At 47.0% G+C, this 19,978-nt stretch overlaps 1 protein-coding gene across 1 annotated transcript; it reads left to right on the plus strand.

The window, feature by feature from the left end:
• The first annotated feature begins 1,899 nt into the window (after positions 1-1,899).
• Positions 1,900-16,373, plus strand: LOC130480589 (transmembrane protein 121-like). The gene is made up of 2 exons (XM_056853189.1): positions 1,900-1,971; positions 15,370-16,373. The coding sequence occupies exon 2, from the start codon at positions 15,371-15,373 to the stop codon at positions 16,316-16,318; it is 948 nt and encodes a 315-aa protein (XP_056709167.1). The 5' UTR covers positions 1,900-1,971; position 15,370; the 3' UTR covers positions 16,319-16,373.
• Positions 16,374-19,978: the final 3,605 nt, after the last annotated feature.

The following is a 19,978-nucleotide window of genomic DNA, read 5'->3' on the forward strand; positions in this document are numbered from 1 at the left end:
TGCTTAGGATTGTACTGCAAGTCTTTTTCTTTTGGAAATATAATTATTATGCCATGTTGCCCATATATATGGCATTTTACAGATTATGTGAACCAAAAAAAAGGGGGTCTCTGTCCTAAAGGCATTACAATTGAGACTGCTATAATAATGAAGAGAAGAAAGGAAATGATGTAGAAGAAGACATTTATGGGTAGCATTCCAAATGCCTGGGGTTAAGGTTTTCAGGTAACAGATGTTGTCAAGACCCCACTCCACCAGAAACCCTGAACCAGGCAGCGCTGTGCAGTGTGGACATTTCGGTCATTTGGTAAAAGGCAACTTCATCTGCGTATCTTTCCAAGAATCATGACTCTGGAGGAGCTGCTGGTTTGTTTTATAGCACAGATATGCCCCTAAGGAGAGGCTGTCTCTGTTATAGCTGGTGAAATCTCCCACCAAACACTGCTGGCGGCAGGGGGCTTTGCCCCACCCCATAATCCATGGAAATCAGCATTATGCAAAAAGAAAACATGCACATTTTTGCATTTCCATCCTTGATAATGCTTTCAGGACGCATTCCAGCGATGTAGATGACCTTGCAGCAGAATATTGGCTGGGGGGTGGGTGAGGCGGGTAGCACCAAGCATACAGTCCGTCGGTGGGTGAGAAGGAGCCAGCCGTGTGAAGGAGCGCAGGCAGCGTGTAGACAGGGCGGGAGTCCACGGCTGCCCCGGTCTGTGTTTTGACTGAGGCGTCCGCCAAGCGACAACGCCCGGGAGGACACGCCCACACGCCCCCCGGGGTCGCCCCGGGGTCGCCCCCCCGCCTCCCCTCAGGCCTCTCCAGGCGGCAAGCGCTCCGCTCGCAGGGGTTCATCACTGGGCGCCCTGCCTGCTCGCCCCTCCCTGCCTGCCTGCCTGCCTCCTTCCCTCCCTCTCCCCCCTCCTCGCAGCGCGCTCTCCGGCGGGAGGGGCCATGCCACTTTAATTCACTGCCGCTCTGGGCTCCGGATGGAGGCAGGGGCTGGCTCGAGCCCGGCCCAGGCCAACCCAGCAGCCTGCCAGCCTGCAGCAGCGGCCGCGTTGCACGACTCAACCCCCGCCCCCCCCCACCTACCTACCTCCAGTCCAGGGATCTTCCTCCGGGTTTTGTTCTCTCTCTCTCTCTCTCTCTCCCCCCCCCCCCCAGCTATCCGAGTCTCTCTCGCTTGGCACCTTTTGGCCCTTTCCCATCCAAGGCGAAGCGCGCCGGAGGGGAGATCTGCAGCGTGGGCTGGAGAAGAGCGGGGCAGAACTCAGTCCCGCACTTCTCGGGGCTGGAGGAGTTGTGGGGGTGGGGGGGGGGCTGGCTTAAACCATAAGCGCCGGACCCTCGAGGGCGAGGGGAGTGGCGAGCCCGCTCTCCCCCGGAGGGAGGGAGGAAGGAGAAGCCCCGACTTGGCAGCCCTGACCTGCCGCCGCTTGGCCGGCCGAGCCCGCTGCTGACCTTCGCTTCCCGCGGGGAGCGTGGCGGGGGCTGGTGCGGGGCTCCGGGCCTGCGGGGCTCCGGGCCAAGGGCTGCTCGTCCCCTGTGCCGGCGAGGAAGGGGTTCGGGGCAGGGGCGAGCCTGGCGGCGCGGCGCGCTCCGCCGACGGCGCTCCGCTGAAGCAGCCCGCAGGGGAGCCGAGCCGAGCCGGCAGCGAGGAGCGGAAGGGAAAGGCGAGCCCGACCCGGCCGTGGCCCGGAGCCCCGCGAGGCTCCCGCCCGGAGGGGGTCTCGGGGCTGGGGTCGGCTTCCTGGAGGGAGCGACCGAAATAGCGGAGAGGACCCACGCGCACAACTTGCAGAGCATCCAGTGGCTCTCGCTTGGCGAGGGATCCCTCGCTCGCTTTCTAACCCAGCTGATTAACTGCCCGGATCGCGACAGGCGCCTCCTTCCCTCCTTCCTCCACGCAACTATCCCGCTTGGGCGCAGGACCGGAGAAAAGTCCCCGGCTTCCAAGACCGGCACTAGGTAAAATCATAATAGAAACGAAGCTAAGCGGGGGTGGGGAAGGAGAGACCCTTTGATTATTATTATTATTATTATTATTATTATTATTATTATTATTATTATTATTATTATTATTAGAAAGCTTCGGGAAGCGCCCCGGCGGCTCTGCCAAAGCAGACGAATGGCCCCAAACTGCGGGGTGATGGGCGTATTGTGCATGTTTCAGGGGATGTCCAAAGCATTCGGTAAACGCCACCATTCACACGTGAATGCTGACAACACTCGACTGGCTTGGTGAATGCCTATACACTCAGGAGAGATGTGGGTGGATGTTAACCGTTACTTATGTGTAGCCGTCAATAGTCACTGGGGTATGTCCCCGAAGTGGGAAAATATGAGATGCACAAAACTGGTGGTTGGAGGTTGGCAGCATTCACCGGTGTATGTTGACACGCACCAGATGCTGGGTGTTCACTTTCCTGGTGGGCAGCAGAAGCTCTCTTCCACACACAGGTATTGGGGGTAAGCTGTGTGAAGACAGGGAGGTTGTGTAAATGAGCGTGCACATTTGCACTCCATCCCTTTTGCTGAGCGCTGTTCTGGCTGCCTGCCTGCCTGGTTTTTATCCCATACCGTGTGCGTGTGGTTATCTGCTCCCTCATTTTATCCTCAGAACAACCCTCATGGAGGAATGCAACAGCCGGCATGCCCTTCTCCTTTATTCACATGATTGCCTGAGACTGGCAACCATGGCTTTTAATCTACCCATGCTGACTTTCTTCTGTGCGCCCATGTGCAGAGCTGAGCAAGTGATTTTTTTCCCCCTGCCATGCGCTACGCTGAGCTTGGATTGGCTTTTCACGCTCACACAGCACTGCTCCGAAACCTGCCAGCATGCCAAATGGCAAACGCTGACCCAGGCTCCGTGGTTGGCGGCATGTGGCAATCGCGCGACTGGTTCAGCCCACAGCAGGTTGGCATGCACTGATTTGCAGAGCGGCTGCCCCAGGCTCAAAGGGTTGTGTGAATGAGCCCCCCTGTGAGTAGACTGGTGGTGCCAGCCACTGAAAGAGGATGTGGGAATAGATGGGAGAGTGGGAAGCTCTTCCTTTCAGGACAATGATCTTGTCTCCACTACAGTCTTTGAGTCTTCTCTGTTGTCCATGCGCCTCTAGCATGGAGAGGAAGGCCTTTAAACTAGATGAGAGCTCAGTCAGGAAGATGGAATCTCTTAGGGGGGAAATAGGCATGCCCAGATTTGCAAAAAAGAGTGTGATGTCACTGCTCAGGTTAGAATGGTTGCATTTCTCCTCTAGTGGGGTTGGTTTCCATTGGTGAGATTGTGAACGCTTCCCAGTCAAATTGACAGAGAACTCTTGTTCATAATAATGAAGGGGACTGGCTGGCGAAGTAGCTCTCCATCCCCGTCTGGTGCATCAAAGGTAGTTCTTGGTTACTGGGGATGTGTTCTGTCAGAAGGTAGACGCGTCACTCATGGGAAAAGAGGTGCTCCTCCCAGGGCTCTATCTGAAGCTATCCTGTTAAGCAAGGGCCCCCGAGCAAATTGGTATCCCTGCTGGTCCATAATTCTTGGATTGCCCCTGTGAAGAGAAAGAGCCTACCCTACACTGGAAAGAGCCATAATATCTGCATGGCAGCTAATTTCAGTCAATGGATTGGTTTGACAGCTAAAGGAAGCATATGTGTGTCACAAGAGCTGGTGTGATGTATTGGCTGAGACACTGGGCAACGCTCAGGAAATCCCTGGTTTGAATCTTGCCCTTGTCATGGACTCACAGGGCGACTTTAGGTAAGCCGCACTTTCTCTGCCATAGAAGGATGATCATACCTATCTTATAGTGACAGGGGTGCAAGGATTTCTCAAGGGAATGTATGTGAAGTGCTTGGAACCCTTGAAGGCACTCTACAAATGTTAAGCACAATTAGCAACCACCTATTTCCTGTGGGCAGGTCTAGATGTTACTTTTGCCCAGGGTATCATCCTTCCCATGGTGGATTTCTCCACCCACTTGGACTGCATCCTTTTGGCATTTTCCATTCCTCCCCACACATCCTGTTAAGGCTGACAGAGTGCTGCTTCTCAATGGGCAAGACTGGTCCAAGCAGGAAATGACTTGATTAGAGCTCACCCCCCTCCCAGCTGAAGCCATCATATCATGATGAGTTCCCCTACTTGCAAGCCACATCACCACCAGTCAGCTAGTGAGGATGGGAAACTCACGCGATGGCCCCAACTCACGTGGGGGGCTCTAACAGAGTCAGCCCTTCTCTTTTTCCAAAAAGAAGGACACTTTGTGGATGAGAGGGGTCTCTTTGCTGGTCCAACATGTTTGTGGGGAAACAAGTAGAAGAGACCACAGAAAATGCCAGTAGGGACCGGATGTGGTACTGGGATCAGACAATGCTCAGGGCCACCATGCAGCCATTCCCCTAAAAGGAATTCTAATTCCCCAAGGCAAATGGAATGACTAGATGAGCTCTGAGTTATTTTTTGTGCAGCAGTCTGGACCGGCTCTGCCAAAGCGATCATTAATTAAAACCATTTTGCTAATAAAGATGGTTGCTTCTGAATTGTCCGGACCAGAGTAAACTGTACATTACAATGAGTTCACTCTGGTAGGGGCTTTGGGGGACTTTGATGAACCAAAAGGGAGGAAACAAATGTAAAAAAAGAAATAAGCAACATTAGGCACTCAGTCAGATAGATAAATATACATGTTCATATATAGTACTTATTAAAAAGCAACCGCTGACACTTCCTATCTGTTTGTTGCCCGTAATATTTTATTTATTTACTTAAACTCTCCTCAGTGGGGACACAAAGTAGCATACATCATTCTCCTCTCCTCTCTTTTGTCCTCACAACAACCCTCTGAGGTAGGTTGGACTGAATGTGTGTGATTGGACCAAGGTCACCTAGCAAGCTTCCATGGGAGAGTAGTGATTCGATCCAGAGTCACCCAGATCCTAATCCCACAGTCTAACCACTATAATGAGATCTTCCGCTCACTGGCCATACCTATTCATTAAATGAGTGGTATTTCTTTAATAAACTAGGACAGAAGGCAATAAGAAAGTACTACGTGAGAGGCAGCAACTTCAGATCCACCAGTAACAACAAGATGTGATGACAATATGGGAGAAAAGGGGTCAGGTCTATGTGTTCTTCATTTCCATCTAGTAAGGCAACACATCCTGGGATACAAGGGTAGACCCCACACATTCTTAACTTATCAAAAGTTATGCAAAACACTTCTGCCACAGAAGTACAGAAATATTTTATCAAATGCTTAATATATACTGCTTAAAATGGAAATATGGTTCATTTCTATTGTATTAGTCAAATGGTCACTGTCTTGGATATGTTTCTATATTGCCTCTTCAACTTGCATTAGACTCAGAGGGTATGGCATTCAGACAGTCTGAGATTAAATTAAAATCAAATTAAATCAATTAAATACATATTACAAGATGCTCCATCCTGTGTGTTACTCAGCTATTTCTTCAGGTTTTGTTTTTGTTGTTAACTCTTCCTGTACTTCTTGCATAAGGCATTGTTAAAAGATTCATACTGAACTAAACAAGGTTCTAAACAGGGTTGCCAACAGGTCTGTAGAAGGATGCCCTTAATGTGTGGAAATGGGCAGCTGAAGCTTTTCATGGCATGTAGATAAATAACATCACCTAGTAAACAACATCCCATTAAGCAGCTAATAAAGAGACAGGGCATTTTTTTACTCCACCTAGTTGGCAACCCTGGTTCTAAATTACATCATTTTGTGACCTCTCTGTTCCCTAAAACTGTTATTCCATATAACAATATAACACTTGTATGTTGTTGCTGTGTAATTTTCAGTTCTAGGTAGCTGAATGTCTGATACGGTGTATCACAAAGTACTTGATTAGATGTAAAAAAAAGAGTATCCATATTCTATAATACCATGTGTTAAACACAATTAATATTTTATATTTTTTAGCCACTTTACCCTGTCTTTTTAGCTTTTCGCATCTAAGCCAAAGAAGGGTAAAGTAATGAGGGTGTATGTATTTCTTTCTCCTTTTATCACATTTTTTTTCTTTTTTGTTGTTTTTTTCAAATTTTAGCTAGGGATTTCATAAAATATAGCTCAGCCTTGCATAAGCTTCAACTCGTTTAATAATATATTTAGGAGAAGAATAGACAGTGGCTTGGTCCAAATGTAATGGCAAACCATGGCTTGTTGGTATGTGATTAAGCTTTGAAGGAACTTAGCATTGTTTGCATTACTGATGGCTAGTGGACGTTCCACCCAAATGGTGGTGCTTCAGATGCCAAACCAGGTTTGCCCTATGCCTTACCCACTCAACTGTTGTCACCTGTCCCATATCTATCTCTTCCCGCCAGAGTCGCTCCCCTCCCATCTTAATAATGTCTGAGAGAAAGTGACTTGTCCACAGCCAGAAAGTAAGTGATAAAATCCTTAAACACAATTAGTCCCTGATTTACTGTTAATCCGTTTATATGGATTGGGAACTAAATGCTGATTCACATGTTATAGAAGATACGTTCTAGAGTTCTGTGTTTCCCAGGCATGTGTGGGCCCAGTTGGGAATGTGAGAAAGGAGGTTTAAATCTTTTCCCATGCCCTCTTTTCCCAATCTCCCAACAGTCCATCCTTGGAGACCTGTTGGGGAAACTTGCATGCACTGATGATTACACAGAAGTTTCCCCATCGAGGCAAATAGCAGCCCTCCAGGGCTTTCCAGTTGGGAAAATGGGAAGAGAGAAGCTTAAGCTCCGTGTCACTGTGTGCCATGGTCCCAGTCTGAATCAGGTCTACATGTAGCCGGGAGGCACAGAGTTCCAGAACACATCTTTGGGCCCTTAAACACACGCTGAATAATCCATTTTCAATGTACTTTACTGAACATTTGCAAGTGGATTTTGTTATTTCGCACAGTAAAATCCAGTTGCAAAGAGCATTGAAAGTTTGTAATGTGTGAATTGGCCCTAAGGCTGAGAGAAAATTATTTGGCTAAAGCCAGACAATGAGTCCGTGGATGCCTGATGCTATGCCAGACAGAGCTCTTGCTCATTAAATAGCTATGCAGAATGCACCATTTTGGCAGAGGCAGATTTAGTCACCATACTCCAGGCTACGAATACAGCAAACAGTGATTTTGGGGATATGTGCAGAATGTATTTCACTCACCAAATCACACCATGATCAACATCCATTTATCTGAGATTAGGGAAGAAGGACAACCAGTTTGCTTTGTGTGATTGTATAACACTGTGTTTATTTTTTTGCTGTCAAGCTGCAGCCAACTTATGGCGACCCCATAGAGTTTTCAAGGCAAGAGATGTTAAGATGTGGTTTGCCATTGCCTGCCTTTGCGTCGCAACCCTGGATTTCTTTGGTGGGCGTCCAGCCAAGCACTAACCAGAGTCAGCCTTACTTAGCTTCTGAGATCTGATGAGATCGGGCTAGCCTGGGCCATCCGGGTCAGGGCACACAGCTGTAAACAATGAAAAGGCTACCTTGCATTTTCAAAATGGAGACCAGAAAGTGAAATGAGAATGCTGAAAGGAAGATGGGGTGGTGGTGGTTTGGTGGCAGAAGAGGAGAGGAAAGTATATGAGTGGGAAGTTTGAAAATGGGAGGGACAGGACTGGGGGAAGTAGTGAAGCCTACAAGTGGGCGCTTCAACCCCCTGGGCAAAGGGGATAGAGGAGTGTGCTTGTATTTATTCTTGGAGCTTGAGGGGAAGCAGGACTTAGAGGCTTTTCCAGGGGGAAATAAATGAATTTGGAATGAGATTAAGCAAGATTTGCATTTTTTATTTACATCCCACATTCCTCCTGAATGGGCCCCCAAAGTGGCTTAGAACATCATTTCCCTCTCTTCCATTTTCTTACGTGTTAGGGTGGGCTGAGAGAATATAACTGGCCCAAGGTCACCCAGTGAACTTCCAAGGAGGGGATCATCTTGGGTCCCTCAGCATCTATATCTGATTCTCTGTCCACTACGCCACATTGGAGTCGGGGGTGAGATATGAGGTGAAGGGGGCTCTCTCCCCTCACCCTGCCTACTAAGAAGTTTTGCTAGGGATGAAAATCCCTTGATAGAATCCACCCAGGAGTCTCTACAGCTACCTAGTCAGGTCAAAATAAAATGCCCTGATGGATAGGGTTGCCAGGTCCCTCTTCACCATCAGCGGACGGTTTTTGGGGTGGAGCCTGAGGAGGGCGGGGTTTGGGGAGGGAGTTCAATGCCATAGAGTCCAGTTGCCAAAGCGGCCATTTTCTCCAGGTGAACTGATTTCTATCGGCTGGAGATCCGTTGTAATAGCAGGAGATCTCCAACCACCCCCTGGAGGTTGGCAACCCTACTGATGGATAACCTCCAATCAGGAGCAGCAGTGCATTATGTTATCATCTATACTCCTGGTCCCCTGTAGGCTAAAACCCAGATGGCACATGCAGCAATAATTTTCAACTGGATTATCCTGTGTGGATAAATCAGTCCTGTTGCAAGTGACCTGCTATAGCGTAATGACGGCGCAATATCCAACGGTATGTGGATATTGCCCAGGAATTCCAAACCATGGTTTGTTTGGTTGGAATATCTAGTATAAAGGGCTAGTTTATACCTCAGTCGCTAGTTTGGATATAATAGCAAACCATGGTTTGCCGGGGGAGTGCAGCTAACTAATTAGCTCACCATATGCAAGAGGAGTGGGGGAGCAAAGGATTACATAAGCAAGGCTTTCATGTAGCCTTCAAGGCTTTCATGTAGCAGCAAACCATGGCTCACTACTATGGGGGAAAGGACTGTGGCTCAGTGAGAGTATCTGCTTGGCAGGTGGTCCCAGGTTCAATCCTCAGTATCTCCAGGTTTTTTTTAAAAAAACAACAGGTAGTAGGTGATGTGAAAGACCTCTGCTTGAGACATTGGAGAGCCGCTGCCAGCCTAAGTAAACAATACTGACTTTGATAGTTCGATTCAGTAGAAGGCAGCTTCATGTATATCATTATGTCTGAGCCAAGCTAATGAGATTAGAAATACCCCTTGGGTTAAATAAGAAAGAAGTGCACAGATTACACTTCACTGGAGCTCCTGTTTGTGTTATCTTTGCCTATCTGGATATAAATATGGGATAAAGAGGCAGCAGTTATCTGGTGTGGCATCCCGCTGCATAAAGCTAGTTAACCTGTTCTTGTGAACTGAGTCTCTGAGCAAGAAGCAGGTTGGCTCAACTAGACCAGATCCCGGGTCTGTGACAGCTGTTGTATTAATTGGCTTCTTAACGTGAGGCACTACTTAATGTTTTGCTGTTAAAAACCAGTTACACATGGAAGAGACATAAATTTTGCACAACACGATCTATACCAGTACTACACTTTAAATGTGTGAGCTCCTGGCAACTTTATTGGTGGAACTCCACAAGCAAGAGGGAGGATTGAATGCAGCAAAGAGGAAAAACCAGTGAAGGCAGCACAGGGTACTCTATACACCCATAAGCAACAACCAGTATGGTGTAGAGGTTAGACTGATAGACCAGGACCAGGGCAACATGAGTTTGAGTTCTCCACTCAGCTATGAAGCTCAGTGGGTGACCTTGGACCGGTCACACATGAACGCATGAAGCTGCCTTAAACTGAATCAGACCCTTGGTCCATCAAAGTCAGTGCCTACTCAGACTGGCAACGGCTCTCTAGGGCCTCAGGCAGAGGTTTTCTCAAGTCACTCTCAAGCCTGTTTAAATTATGATTTTGGTTCTCCTACTTCATGTACAGTGTGGTATAGTGGTTAAGGTGTCAGACTAGGACCTGGAAAACCCAGGTTCAAATCCCCACTGGTGCCATGGAAGCTTACTGGGTGACCTTGGGCCAGTCATACGTCCTCAGCCTTGACCCTGGCTAGTATTTGGATAGGAGAACTCCAAGTAATACAAGGGTCATGATGTGGAGGCAGGCAATGGCAAAACCACCTCCAAAACGTCTCTTTGCTTAAAACCCCACCAGGGGTTGCCATAAGTCAGTGGTGACATTATAGCGAAGAAAAAAAAACTTTACATACTGTGAGAACACACCACACAAGAACCCCTCAATACATAAAGTTACCATTTATTGCCAATAGGGCAATGCACATATTTTCCAGTTTCAGTGTGCATGAATGCAAAATCTGTATTTCCAGCTCTGTTTCTTGAAGCTTGAAAATAGATGCGCTGCCCTATTCATACAGAATGGTGAATGTGCAAACTGAGAGAACGGTGCACTATCAGATGCGGTTTTAGCCAATGGATAACAGGGGCAGCTGCCCATTCTGGGAGGGGCCCCTAACACCCATGGCCAACCCCCCAAAAAAGAAGAAGAGAAGACACCTGCTGCCACCTGTGCCTGCCCCTTCTGGCTGTGGCTCCCACCCACCTCACATGTGGGGAGGGACACTGCTTGCTTGGCCCTGAGAGCAGTGGGGGGTGAAAGTGATTCTGAGGCTCCATCCTCGCCTTTTTCCCAGTCCTCAGAATCACTGACCACCCCTGCATCCTATGCACTGGCATGTGAGATAGTAGCACTAAAATCATCCCAAAGGAAAAGGACTTCAATTTTAGCCACCTCACAGGTTGGTTGTGAGGAAGCAATGTAGGAAGGGAGAATCCCATACACCACCCTGAATTCTGTGGAGGAAGAGTGGGGATGCAAATGAGATAGATGGAAGTTTGCATTCTTGCCTCTTCCTCCACGAAAGTGCTGTGTGTGCGAGAAAAAACATCGTGTATGTATGGAGCAGCCCAAAGACGTTTTGCTGTTCTCGCCTTTCCCGAGTTCGGCCCTCAATGGCTCATCTGGGAATTTTTCTCCCCACAGTTTTGTTAGCAGCATTGATCCCAGCTCCGTTTGTTTGCCCTGCTATCTTTTGCCTTATGTCTCTAATCTCAGGGGTTTCTTTTGTTGCTTTTTTTTTTACGCTCCTAGTCACAGCTTTCCACATTTGCAGTTGTGAACGCCATTAGCCTGTCATCCCAAGTACATCAGCGAACAAACCCTTGATTCCCCTGTCAAATACAACCTCACACTCCACTCTTTACAGCCCTTTAAAAATGTAAAGTTTGAGAGCGAGTGGGCTATAGCTGCTAACAGCCTAAGACTGTTTGCTCAGGAGTTCATCCCACCTTGTTGAAAGGGCCCTACTCCCAAGCAAATTCCAGTGGGATAGCTGCATTAGCCTGATGCAAAGCAACCAACCTTGTTGCACCATAAATAAAAAAGAACGGAGTTTTGTGGCACTTACTGTAGCATAAGCTGTTGTGGGTTAGAGCCCTCTTGTTAGAAGCATTAAGGAAGTCTTCAGTCAGCAGAGTATACACACGCACAGGCAGGGTGGATGAGTGGAGAGACAACTGTAAACAGCAGACCATGAGATGCAAAAACCTGGGACATGTCCATGCAAAATTCAAAATCATACAAGATAAGCACAGGGATCATTAACATGGAACAGTTAGAGAGTTGGACTAAGATCAGGAGATCTGACCTCAAATCCCTGTTCTGCTGTTGCAAAACCCTGTTCTGCTGTTGCTGGGTGACCCTGGGCTAGTCAAGCTTTCTCAGCCTAGCCGACCTTACAGGATTGTTGTGAGACTAAAGTGAGGGATGGGATAACATTGGATACTGCCCTGAGTTCCTTGGAGGAAAGGAAGGGTAAACATGTGGTGGACAGATAGAAACAGTTGACGTTGGTGATAACCCAGTATCCCTCATTATTTTAATCAATTAAAAACCCATAGTAGTTAAGAAATGTATAATCTGTTTACCCTGGTGAATACAATTCAGCCTATTAATAAATTATAATTTAATTCAACAGTTTCACCCTATTCACATCTCCTTTTGATCAGGACTAGATCTACATTTTTAAAGGGGGCAAAAGTACAAATTGATGCCTCCATATATTATATGCATATTTCTTTCTTTACATAGTCTGCTGCTGCTGCCCCCCTCTCCGTGCTGCCTGAGGCAGGTGCTCCCCTTGGCCCCCCTAGATCTGGCCCTGCTTTTGAAGAATGAATGAATAAAATACAATAAATACACCCAAATACAAAATAAACCCCACATAACTGTGCATAGGATTGCAGTGTAAGAGAAAGAACTGGTAATCCAAATGTCCCTATTTCAAATTTCACTTCAACCACGAAGCCACTAAGTGGTCTTAAGCAAACACATCTCTCACAGCCTCAGTATTCAGTCTGCAAAATGGGGGTAACAGAACCCAGCTGATCTACAAGGCGATTGTAAGGATTATTAATGCACATGAAGTACTTTGAATGCTAATTCCGTTTGCAATGGATTGCCTTCTGTCTGAATTTTATCTTTTGAGAAAGAATGCATGAGTCAACATGCGTTTTACTGTATTTACTTAAATCTTCTCTTTTGTATTCAGGTACGTTTATCTGATTTTATTTACAGTATTTCAATGCTGCTCTTCCAAGTTGCTCAAAGCGAGGAACAATACATACAAAGATAATAAAATCAACAATGAAAACCGCATAACAGCATACTTTTGATACAACAGCTGCCTGCTATTAAGTATTCCAAAGGGGTTATTCTGTTGCAGCTAAATAAAATAGAAGTCCAGTGGCACTTTAAAAAGACTAACAAAATTTATTCCAGTACAAGTTTTCGTGAGTCAGAGCTCACACCTCTGATTCATTAAAGCTTATGCTGGAATAAATTTTGGTAATCTTTAAAGTGCTTCTGGACCTGATTTATTTGTAATATTATGTAGAATGTTGTTTGTTCCAAAAAAAAGAAAGAAAGAAAGAACAGGAGCAGAAGAGGTAAGAACAAAAGAACCTTGAAGGTTCTAGTCTAGCATCCTCGTTTTTTTTGGGGGGGGCACCAGATATCTTTGGCAGTTTTACAAGCAGGGTGTGATGGCAAAAGCCTGCCCCTTCCGCTGCCCCCCCCTCCACCAGTCTTAGTGCTCAGAGGTTTCCTGAAACACACAGGTTTCATTTAACCACCATGGCTCTGAGCCATTGATAAGCATGGCAATATCACCTTCTGTCGCTGTACATCTCCGTTTGGCACTGGTGAGGCTAAGTTAAGCACCATTCAGTCTCTTTCATTAAAATAACTAGAATTTTAAAAAATAGCTACTTTGGCTGGGTCGTGCTCCTAATTTGTAACTGGAGCCAGATAATCAAAGTAAGATTTTTCAACAAGCCTTTAAGCCTCCATGGGTATTATCTGTGTCATTAATCACAAAGATCCTTTGCTAGAGCAGCAAAAGAAAACCCAGTTCTATGCTGACCTGACCCCCTCTGAGTGCCTCTGGCATAGAGATGCTCAGCTTCTTATACCTCTATGTCTATGTGTGCGTGGGGAGGGAGGCGGGACTTGTACCTTAGATTTAATGCTGAGGCTAGTTGGCTGGACTGGGCTGGCATCATGTCAAGAGCTCCGTCCAACCTGTTGGGGCCCATGCACCATGATACCACATGGGAGAGGCCTCTGCATGAAGGGCTATGCTCTCATTTTGAGCAGGAAGGAGAACCTGGTGGGGGACTAGCGTGAGAGGAATTCTGTATGCCACTTCCAACTCCAGAGAGGCTCGTGTGGAGTGGTGACAAGACTTGACGCTCACTTAATGAGTGACAGCAGGGTACAAGAAGACCTATTCCCAGAGCTCAGAGGGGGTGTCATCATGCAGCCAAGGAGCTATGACTCTTTTGGAGGAAAACGTGAACGTAGGTCGCACAGTGGAACCAGAATATCCTATCATGAGCTCAGCAGGGAGGGAAAGGACAACACAAAATCAAGGTGGAGCGTGCCTAGCTGGCCATTATCTCCCGCTGTGGCCATCACTTCTTCCCAAACTGCATGGCCATCACTTCTTCCCAAACTGCATTCCTGACAGACCTAAATTTTTGTATTGCCATAGACTCTTACTTCTCATCTTTTCAACTTGGTTTCCCATTCAGCATCTCATTCCCTCTCAGACAATCCCCATTAGGATACACCCTAGCAATCTTCGGCCTTGGCCTTTAGCTTATTCTGCGGATGTCTCTCTGGCACAAGGCCTCTCAAAGCAACAGGAGCGTGCATGCCCAAGATTTTCCAAGATAACGTTAGCAGCATCCTTGGCAAAACTCCCGGTTCCTATACTCCCTGTATCATATGGAACCTGCACATTTTCAAGAGCCAGAGGGCAGGAAATGTTTGTGGGAGTACACGTGAACAAGCTGGTCCTCAGTATACACCTATCATTCAAACGCTATTCAGCTAAGCATGAGGCCTTCCCATATTTATGACAGCTCAATGGTGCATGGTGGTAATGATTTAGAATGCAAAGCAAGTCATTGTGTTTTCTTTCCTTCAGAATTTTAAAGCTAGCCAGCCTTAGGCTGTTTCGGCACAGGGTACAGGTAAAGCCACCCCTGTTGTGGAAGCAGCAGCGGGCAGATTGGAGGCAGGTAGGGTTGGCATGCTCACACATTGTCCCTGTAATGCTCGCTGCTATGTCCGTTCCCCCATCATGCTGGGGGCAGAAATTATGGCAATGCAAAATACTTTCCAGCTCCTTTCCCCCAGGGTTCTACCCCCTTTCGCAACTAAACTGTAGCAGTGGACTAAAAAGAAACCATAAACGGCTGAAAGGAGAGGGGGAAATATGGAGTTTAGCTCCAGAGTTTTGCAGGTGGAGCTGAACTCCTCCCTGGATTGGCTGTGGGCAGACCCTCCACAGGTGTCTGCACCTGCGGCTACCCTGCCATTTCCCCTTTAAGTCAGAGTGTTCAGGGTTTGCCTGGTCATATGAGAATCTAGAAAACTTGCTACTGTCACCTGATAATCCAAAATATTTTCTCAGCCCTAAGCAAAACCATCTCCTAAATTGTTTAATTTCTAGTAATTTCAGTCTTTTCCCCCAGAAAGGGGTGGGGTTTTTTCTTCTTTTATAAATCGACAACAATATTTATATCTCTTTCCCCTAAGTGCTCAAAGCATTTCTTATATTTTATCACACTTTCCCCTAAGTGCTCAAAGCATTTCTTATATTTTATCACGCTAGTAGAAAAATCGTGTGAGGTAAGCCTGTATGATTGTCTCCATTTTACAGGTATTTTAAATGGAATACTGAGGACGTATTCCCTTCAGGTTTACTCCAATTTAGATTAGCTTGAACTGAAAACCCACTTGCTTCCCCCCCTTTCTTTTGCCAGAGTCCTTCATCTATGAGGTCACTGGGAACTAAGGATAGATGAATTTGCATTGTGAAATTGAGGAACACAGATACATTAATGTCCAATTTAAAAGCTGTAGAACGTGAAATTATTGAGATGTAGTAGAATGCAGGACTGTGGTTGCCAAGGACTCCTGCCTCTTTGACTAATGTGTTTGTGTGCTCCTTGTTTCAGGATGGTTCCTCCCCCACCCATTAACAAGCCCCATGTCTGCCTCTCCACTACTCTCATCATGAGCAGCATGGTGCTGATGGATGCCTATTTGGTGGAACAGAACCAGGGCTCCAGAAAGCTGGCAATCTGCATCATGGTATCAGTGGGGGACATCTGCTTCCTGGTTGTGCTCAGGTACGTGGCGGTATGGGTTGGGGCTGAGGTGAGGACCGCCAAGCGAGGCTATGCCATGATCCTATGGTTCCTGTACGTCTTTGTGCTGGAGATCAAAGTCTACTTCATCTACCAGAACTACAAAGCAGACCGTAAAAGCTTGGACCTCATTGCCCGCAAGGCCTTGACCCTCCTGCTATCCATCTGCATCCCGGCCCTCTACGTACTGCTAGTGGCCACAGAGCACATGGAGTATGTCAGGACGTTCAAGAAGAAAGAGGACCTGCGCAACCGTCTTTTCTGGGTCATTGTTGACATGCTGGATGTGCTGGACATCCAGGCCAATCTCTGGGAGCCCCAGAAGAAAGGGCTGCCCATCTGGGCCGAAGGCCTGATGTTCTTCTACTGCTACATCTTGCTCTTGGTCCTCCCTTGTGTCTCATTGTGTGAGATTAGCATGCAAGGGATCAGTATCATGCCACACCGCATGATGCTCTACCCAATGCTGAGTATGCTCACCATCAACATCACCACCATCTTCATTAGGGGAAGCAACATGGTGTTCTTCAGGGACATCCGAGTCTCTGGCATCTTCATGGGGAAGAACGTCCTGGCCATCGTACTCAAGGTCTGCATGTTCGTGCAGTACAGGAAGCATCTCCACTATGCTCCACCAGGATCCGGCGCAGCAGAGCCTCAGCACAATTCCGCTCTCCAGCCACAGCCTGTCATGCATCTACTGAAACCCCAGAACCAGACTCCCTGTCCCGAGGGGCTCGCCCAAGAAAACACATGACATGCTGTGTTCTAGGTGTGCGCCTACCCAGTGATGAGTAACACTTTTGCCTGCGATCATTTGGGTTCAAATGCCAAGAGGGACAGAGTCGTCGAGCTCCACGCAGTCAGCGCTGGGCCTCTTCAGAAAGTCTGCCAGTGACCCTCCTTTCTCCCATGCACAGTTATGCCACCAGCTGTGTCCTGGAATCGCCCCAGGCTGGAAAAGAACCCTTCCAAAGTGTCACAGAACCAGATCCCATCCTTGGCCCTAGCGAGCAAGCTAGCAGAGACTATAGAGACTCATGGGCAGGTCCCTGAACAGTAGCAGCCACAGGATTGGTGATCTACTCAATTAACAGCAGGCAACAGCAGTCGATGAGCTCCTTCTTTGGTCTCTTGTGTACTTACTTCTATAATGAAAGGCCTCTGGAACATGTCCTGTTGCCTGGGGTATATTTGCTTCTGGGATTTCCAAATGCCTCAGGAGACTCCCCCCCCCCCCCGATTTGGGTAGGGGAAACACCTATATTTGGCAACTATTCTATACATAATTTTCTAGTTTTGGGGGGTGGCCTTCCTTTCTGAGAAGGGTAAAAATAACACTGCCCTTGCTTAAGTTCCTCAGAAGTGCAGGGATGCTTCGGGTGAGGCTCTAGTTTTTCCATCGGTTTCAGAGGTACCTTGCCCCCCCCCCCCCAGAAACATGCTGGGTCATGATCCCCCTTTTTTATTGAAACATTTCTCTTTCCAATAAAATGAAGGTGAAGCCTTGAGGTTTCCCGGTGTCGCCGTGTGCAGCTGCTTTGCCAGCATTTTTCAGTGATCAAGACAGAGACTCTGTCTGGTTCTGTCCAGGTGGGTAAAAGAATATAGGTGCAGCAACAGAAAACAAAAAAGTGGGTTGGGAAATGGCTTCGTCTTTTTTATCCTAGGATTGTGTACTGCTCAATTTTGAATCCGTTCAAAAATTCCTGTTAATACATGATTTAAAATTATACTTTATATTTCCCATTGCGTCGATCAGAGGCTGATGAAGGCCAGTTTTTCTTATGAGAGCAAGAAGGAGGCACAGTCTTTGTTCTCAAGCAGTATTCCCAACCTGTCAGTGCCCTTTGAAGCTGGTTGAGACGGCTGAAACTGTGTCTGGTCTCAGGGCCAAAACAGATGAAAGGTTTTGCCACAAGTCAAGATGGCGTTCCCTTGACCCAAGTGGGAATCTCTCACAGCCAGATGGCAGCTGTGGCGAACTGTTCCCATTGTTCCCAAGCCCAAATGTGATCAGTGCCACAGCACAGGGGTAGAAGGGCCTCCATCTCCCCACCACCACTATTCCCTCTACCAGGAATGGCCTGGAGGGTTGTTATTAGCCCTATTGGGGGTCTGCATGCCCAGTTGGTGCACCCAATGGTTGCACCTCCCATTTGTGTAGGGTTGCCAGCCTCCAGGTACTAGGTGGAGATCTCCTGCTATTACAACTGATCTCCAGCCAATAGAGATCAGTTCACCTGGAGAAAATGGCCGCTTTGGCAATTGGACTCTATGGCATTGAAGTCCCTCCCCTCTCCAAACCCCACCCTCCTTAGGCTCCACCCCAAAAACCTCCCACCGGTGGCAAAGAAGGACCTGGCAACTCTACATTTGTAGCAAAATGTATCTTCTCATTTGGCCCCCAGAGAACAAAGGAGATGAGCTCAGTAAGGTGGTGCCTTTTACCTTACTAATTTCTCCTGGGGTTTTCAATTTATGTCAGGTGAGGAGAGCCTAAGAAGGACAGAATTCCTGTACCTTCTTCTCCCATATTTATTTATATATATATATATATATATATATATATATATATATATATATATATATATATATATATATATATATATATATTTATTTGTGTGTGTGTGTGTGTATATATATATATATATTAGTGAAATTAACGATTTCCCAACATGCCCTGAGGCTTGCTAATTCCTGGTTGGGAAATTTGTGGAGATTTGGGAGTGGTGCCTGAGGGGAGCAGTGTTTGGGGATGAGAAGAAGCTCTGCAGGGATGTGATGCCCTAGAGTCCACCCTCCAAAGTAGCCATTTTCTCCAGGAGAACTGATCTCTGTAGTCTGGAGATCCATTGCAATTATGGGAGAACTCCAGCCCCCACCTGGAGGTTGGCAACCTTATCCCTCACCTTTTTTTTTTTTTTAAACTGCAGCATCAAGCATGAAGATGAGTTCCAGTTGAAAAGCTTGTTCACTATTGTGAAATGTTTTAGCTGGTTCTAATGAGAGTTATGCTACTGCTTCCAACCTTAGTTTAAACAAACCCTTTGACAAAAAGTCTTAATTCCAACAGACACCCCATATTTTAACAGCCGTTCTACCCATTACCCTTGCTGTAATTTTGTCGCAGGCACATAGATTCCTGCCTCTGGTGGTTCCACAGAAGAGAGAATTTTGATAGGTGCAGCTTTTCTTTCCCTGCGTAACAAGATGAATGTACCGGTATTGGTTCCTCTTCTATACAAATAAACATATGGAGCTGCTTTATACAGATTCAGCCCCTTGGCCCATCTAGTTCAATATGATCTCCTCTGGCTGACTGCAGGTCTCCAGGGTCCCAGGCAGAGCCTCTTTCTCAGCATCTGCTGCCTTTTAACTGGGGATGCCAGGGATCGGACCTGGGACCTTCCTCACGCAAAGCCACAGCCTTTCCCTGAAGTAGAGAGAGCTACATAAATCAATAGCATTAAACCAACAGAACTAGGCCCTATAAAAATAACGGGCTTAACTCTTGTTTTCTTAACCCACAAAACTCAGGGTAACACCAGTGCAAGGCCGGCCACAGAACCAGAATTGCTGAAATGCCTCCTTTCCCCAAGGTCAAGTGTCCAATAATGAAAGCACAGACTTTACGCAGAGACAAACAAGGGGTACATTTTAAAATGTAAATTATAGGTTAGGGCTGCATCCGTACATTGCTGGATACTGCGCTATCGTCGTGCCATAGCAATCATTTGCAGCTGGAGTTTCCTGTGTGGACAAGACCATTCAGGAGGTGAATGACTGAGATAGTGCCAAGCGTGTTAAAAGAGTTACAAAGGATTATAAGAGTTAATAAAGAGTTTGCAGGAGAGGCCATCTGCCTTCTGGTCATGTCTGGGAAGAAGAAGCTGCAGTGGTGGTGCTAAGAAGTCTGTTGGAGTGGTTGCAGTTAGGTTCTGTAGGCCCAAATTGTATTATATCTAAATAAACCAGTTGAATTCAGTTCTTTGGGAAATGTGGAGTATCTGCCTAAGCTCTCATTATAACACCAATGTCATGCAATATCCAACCATCTGTGGACACAGCCTAGCTGTGGTATTCCTCCAAGGAAAGCTGGGATGCATCTTTCTGTCAGGATGCAGAGAATTCTTTATCAGACAATCCTACACGTCCACAGAACTACAACTCCCATAGTTATTTGTGGGAAAGGCTGCTAACTTGGTTACATTTTTTGGCACAGATAAACCTGCAATCCTGCATTCTAACACCCAAGGTCAAACTGGCTTCCACACGGGTATAACATCTTATGTGGTGCATCCTAAGCACATCTGCATTGGTCTGGCATGTGTGGGTGTAAAGTGCTGTCATCACAGCTGTCTTATGGTGACCCCTTAGGGTTTTCAAGGCAAGAGAACGTTCGGAGGTGGTTTGC

This window comes from Euleptes europaea, chromosome 7, assembly GCF_029931775.1.
Source record: "Euleptes europaea isolate rEulEur1 chromosome 7, rEulEur1.hap1, whole genome shotgun sequence".
Lineage (NCBI taxonomy): Eukaryota > Metazoa > Chordata > Lepidosauria > Squamata > Sphaerodactylidae > Euleptes > Euleptes europaea.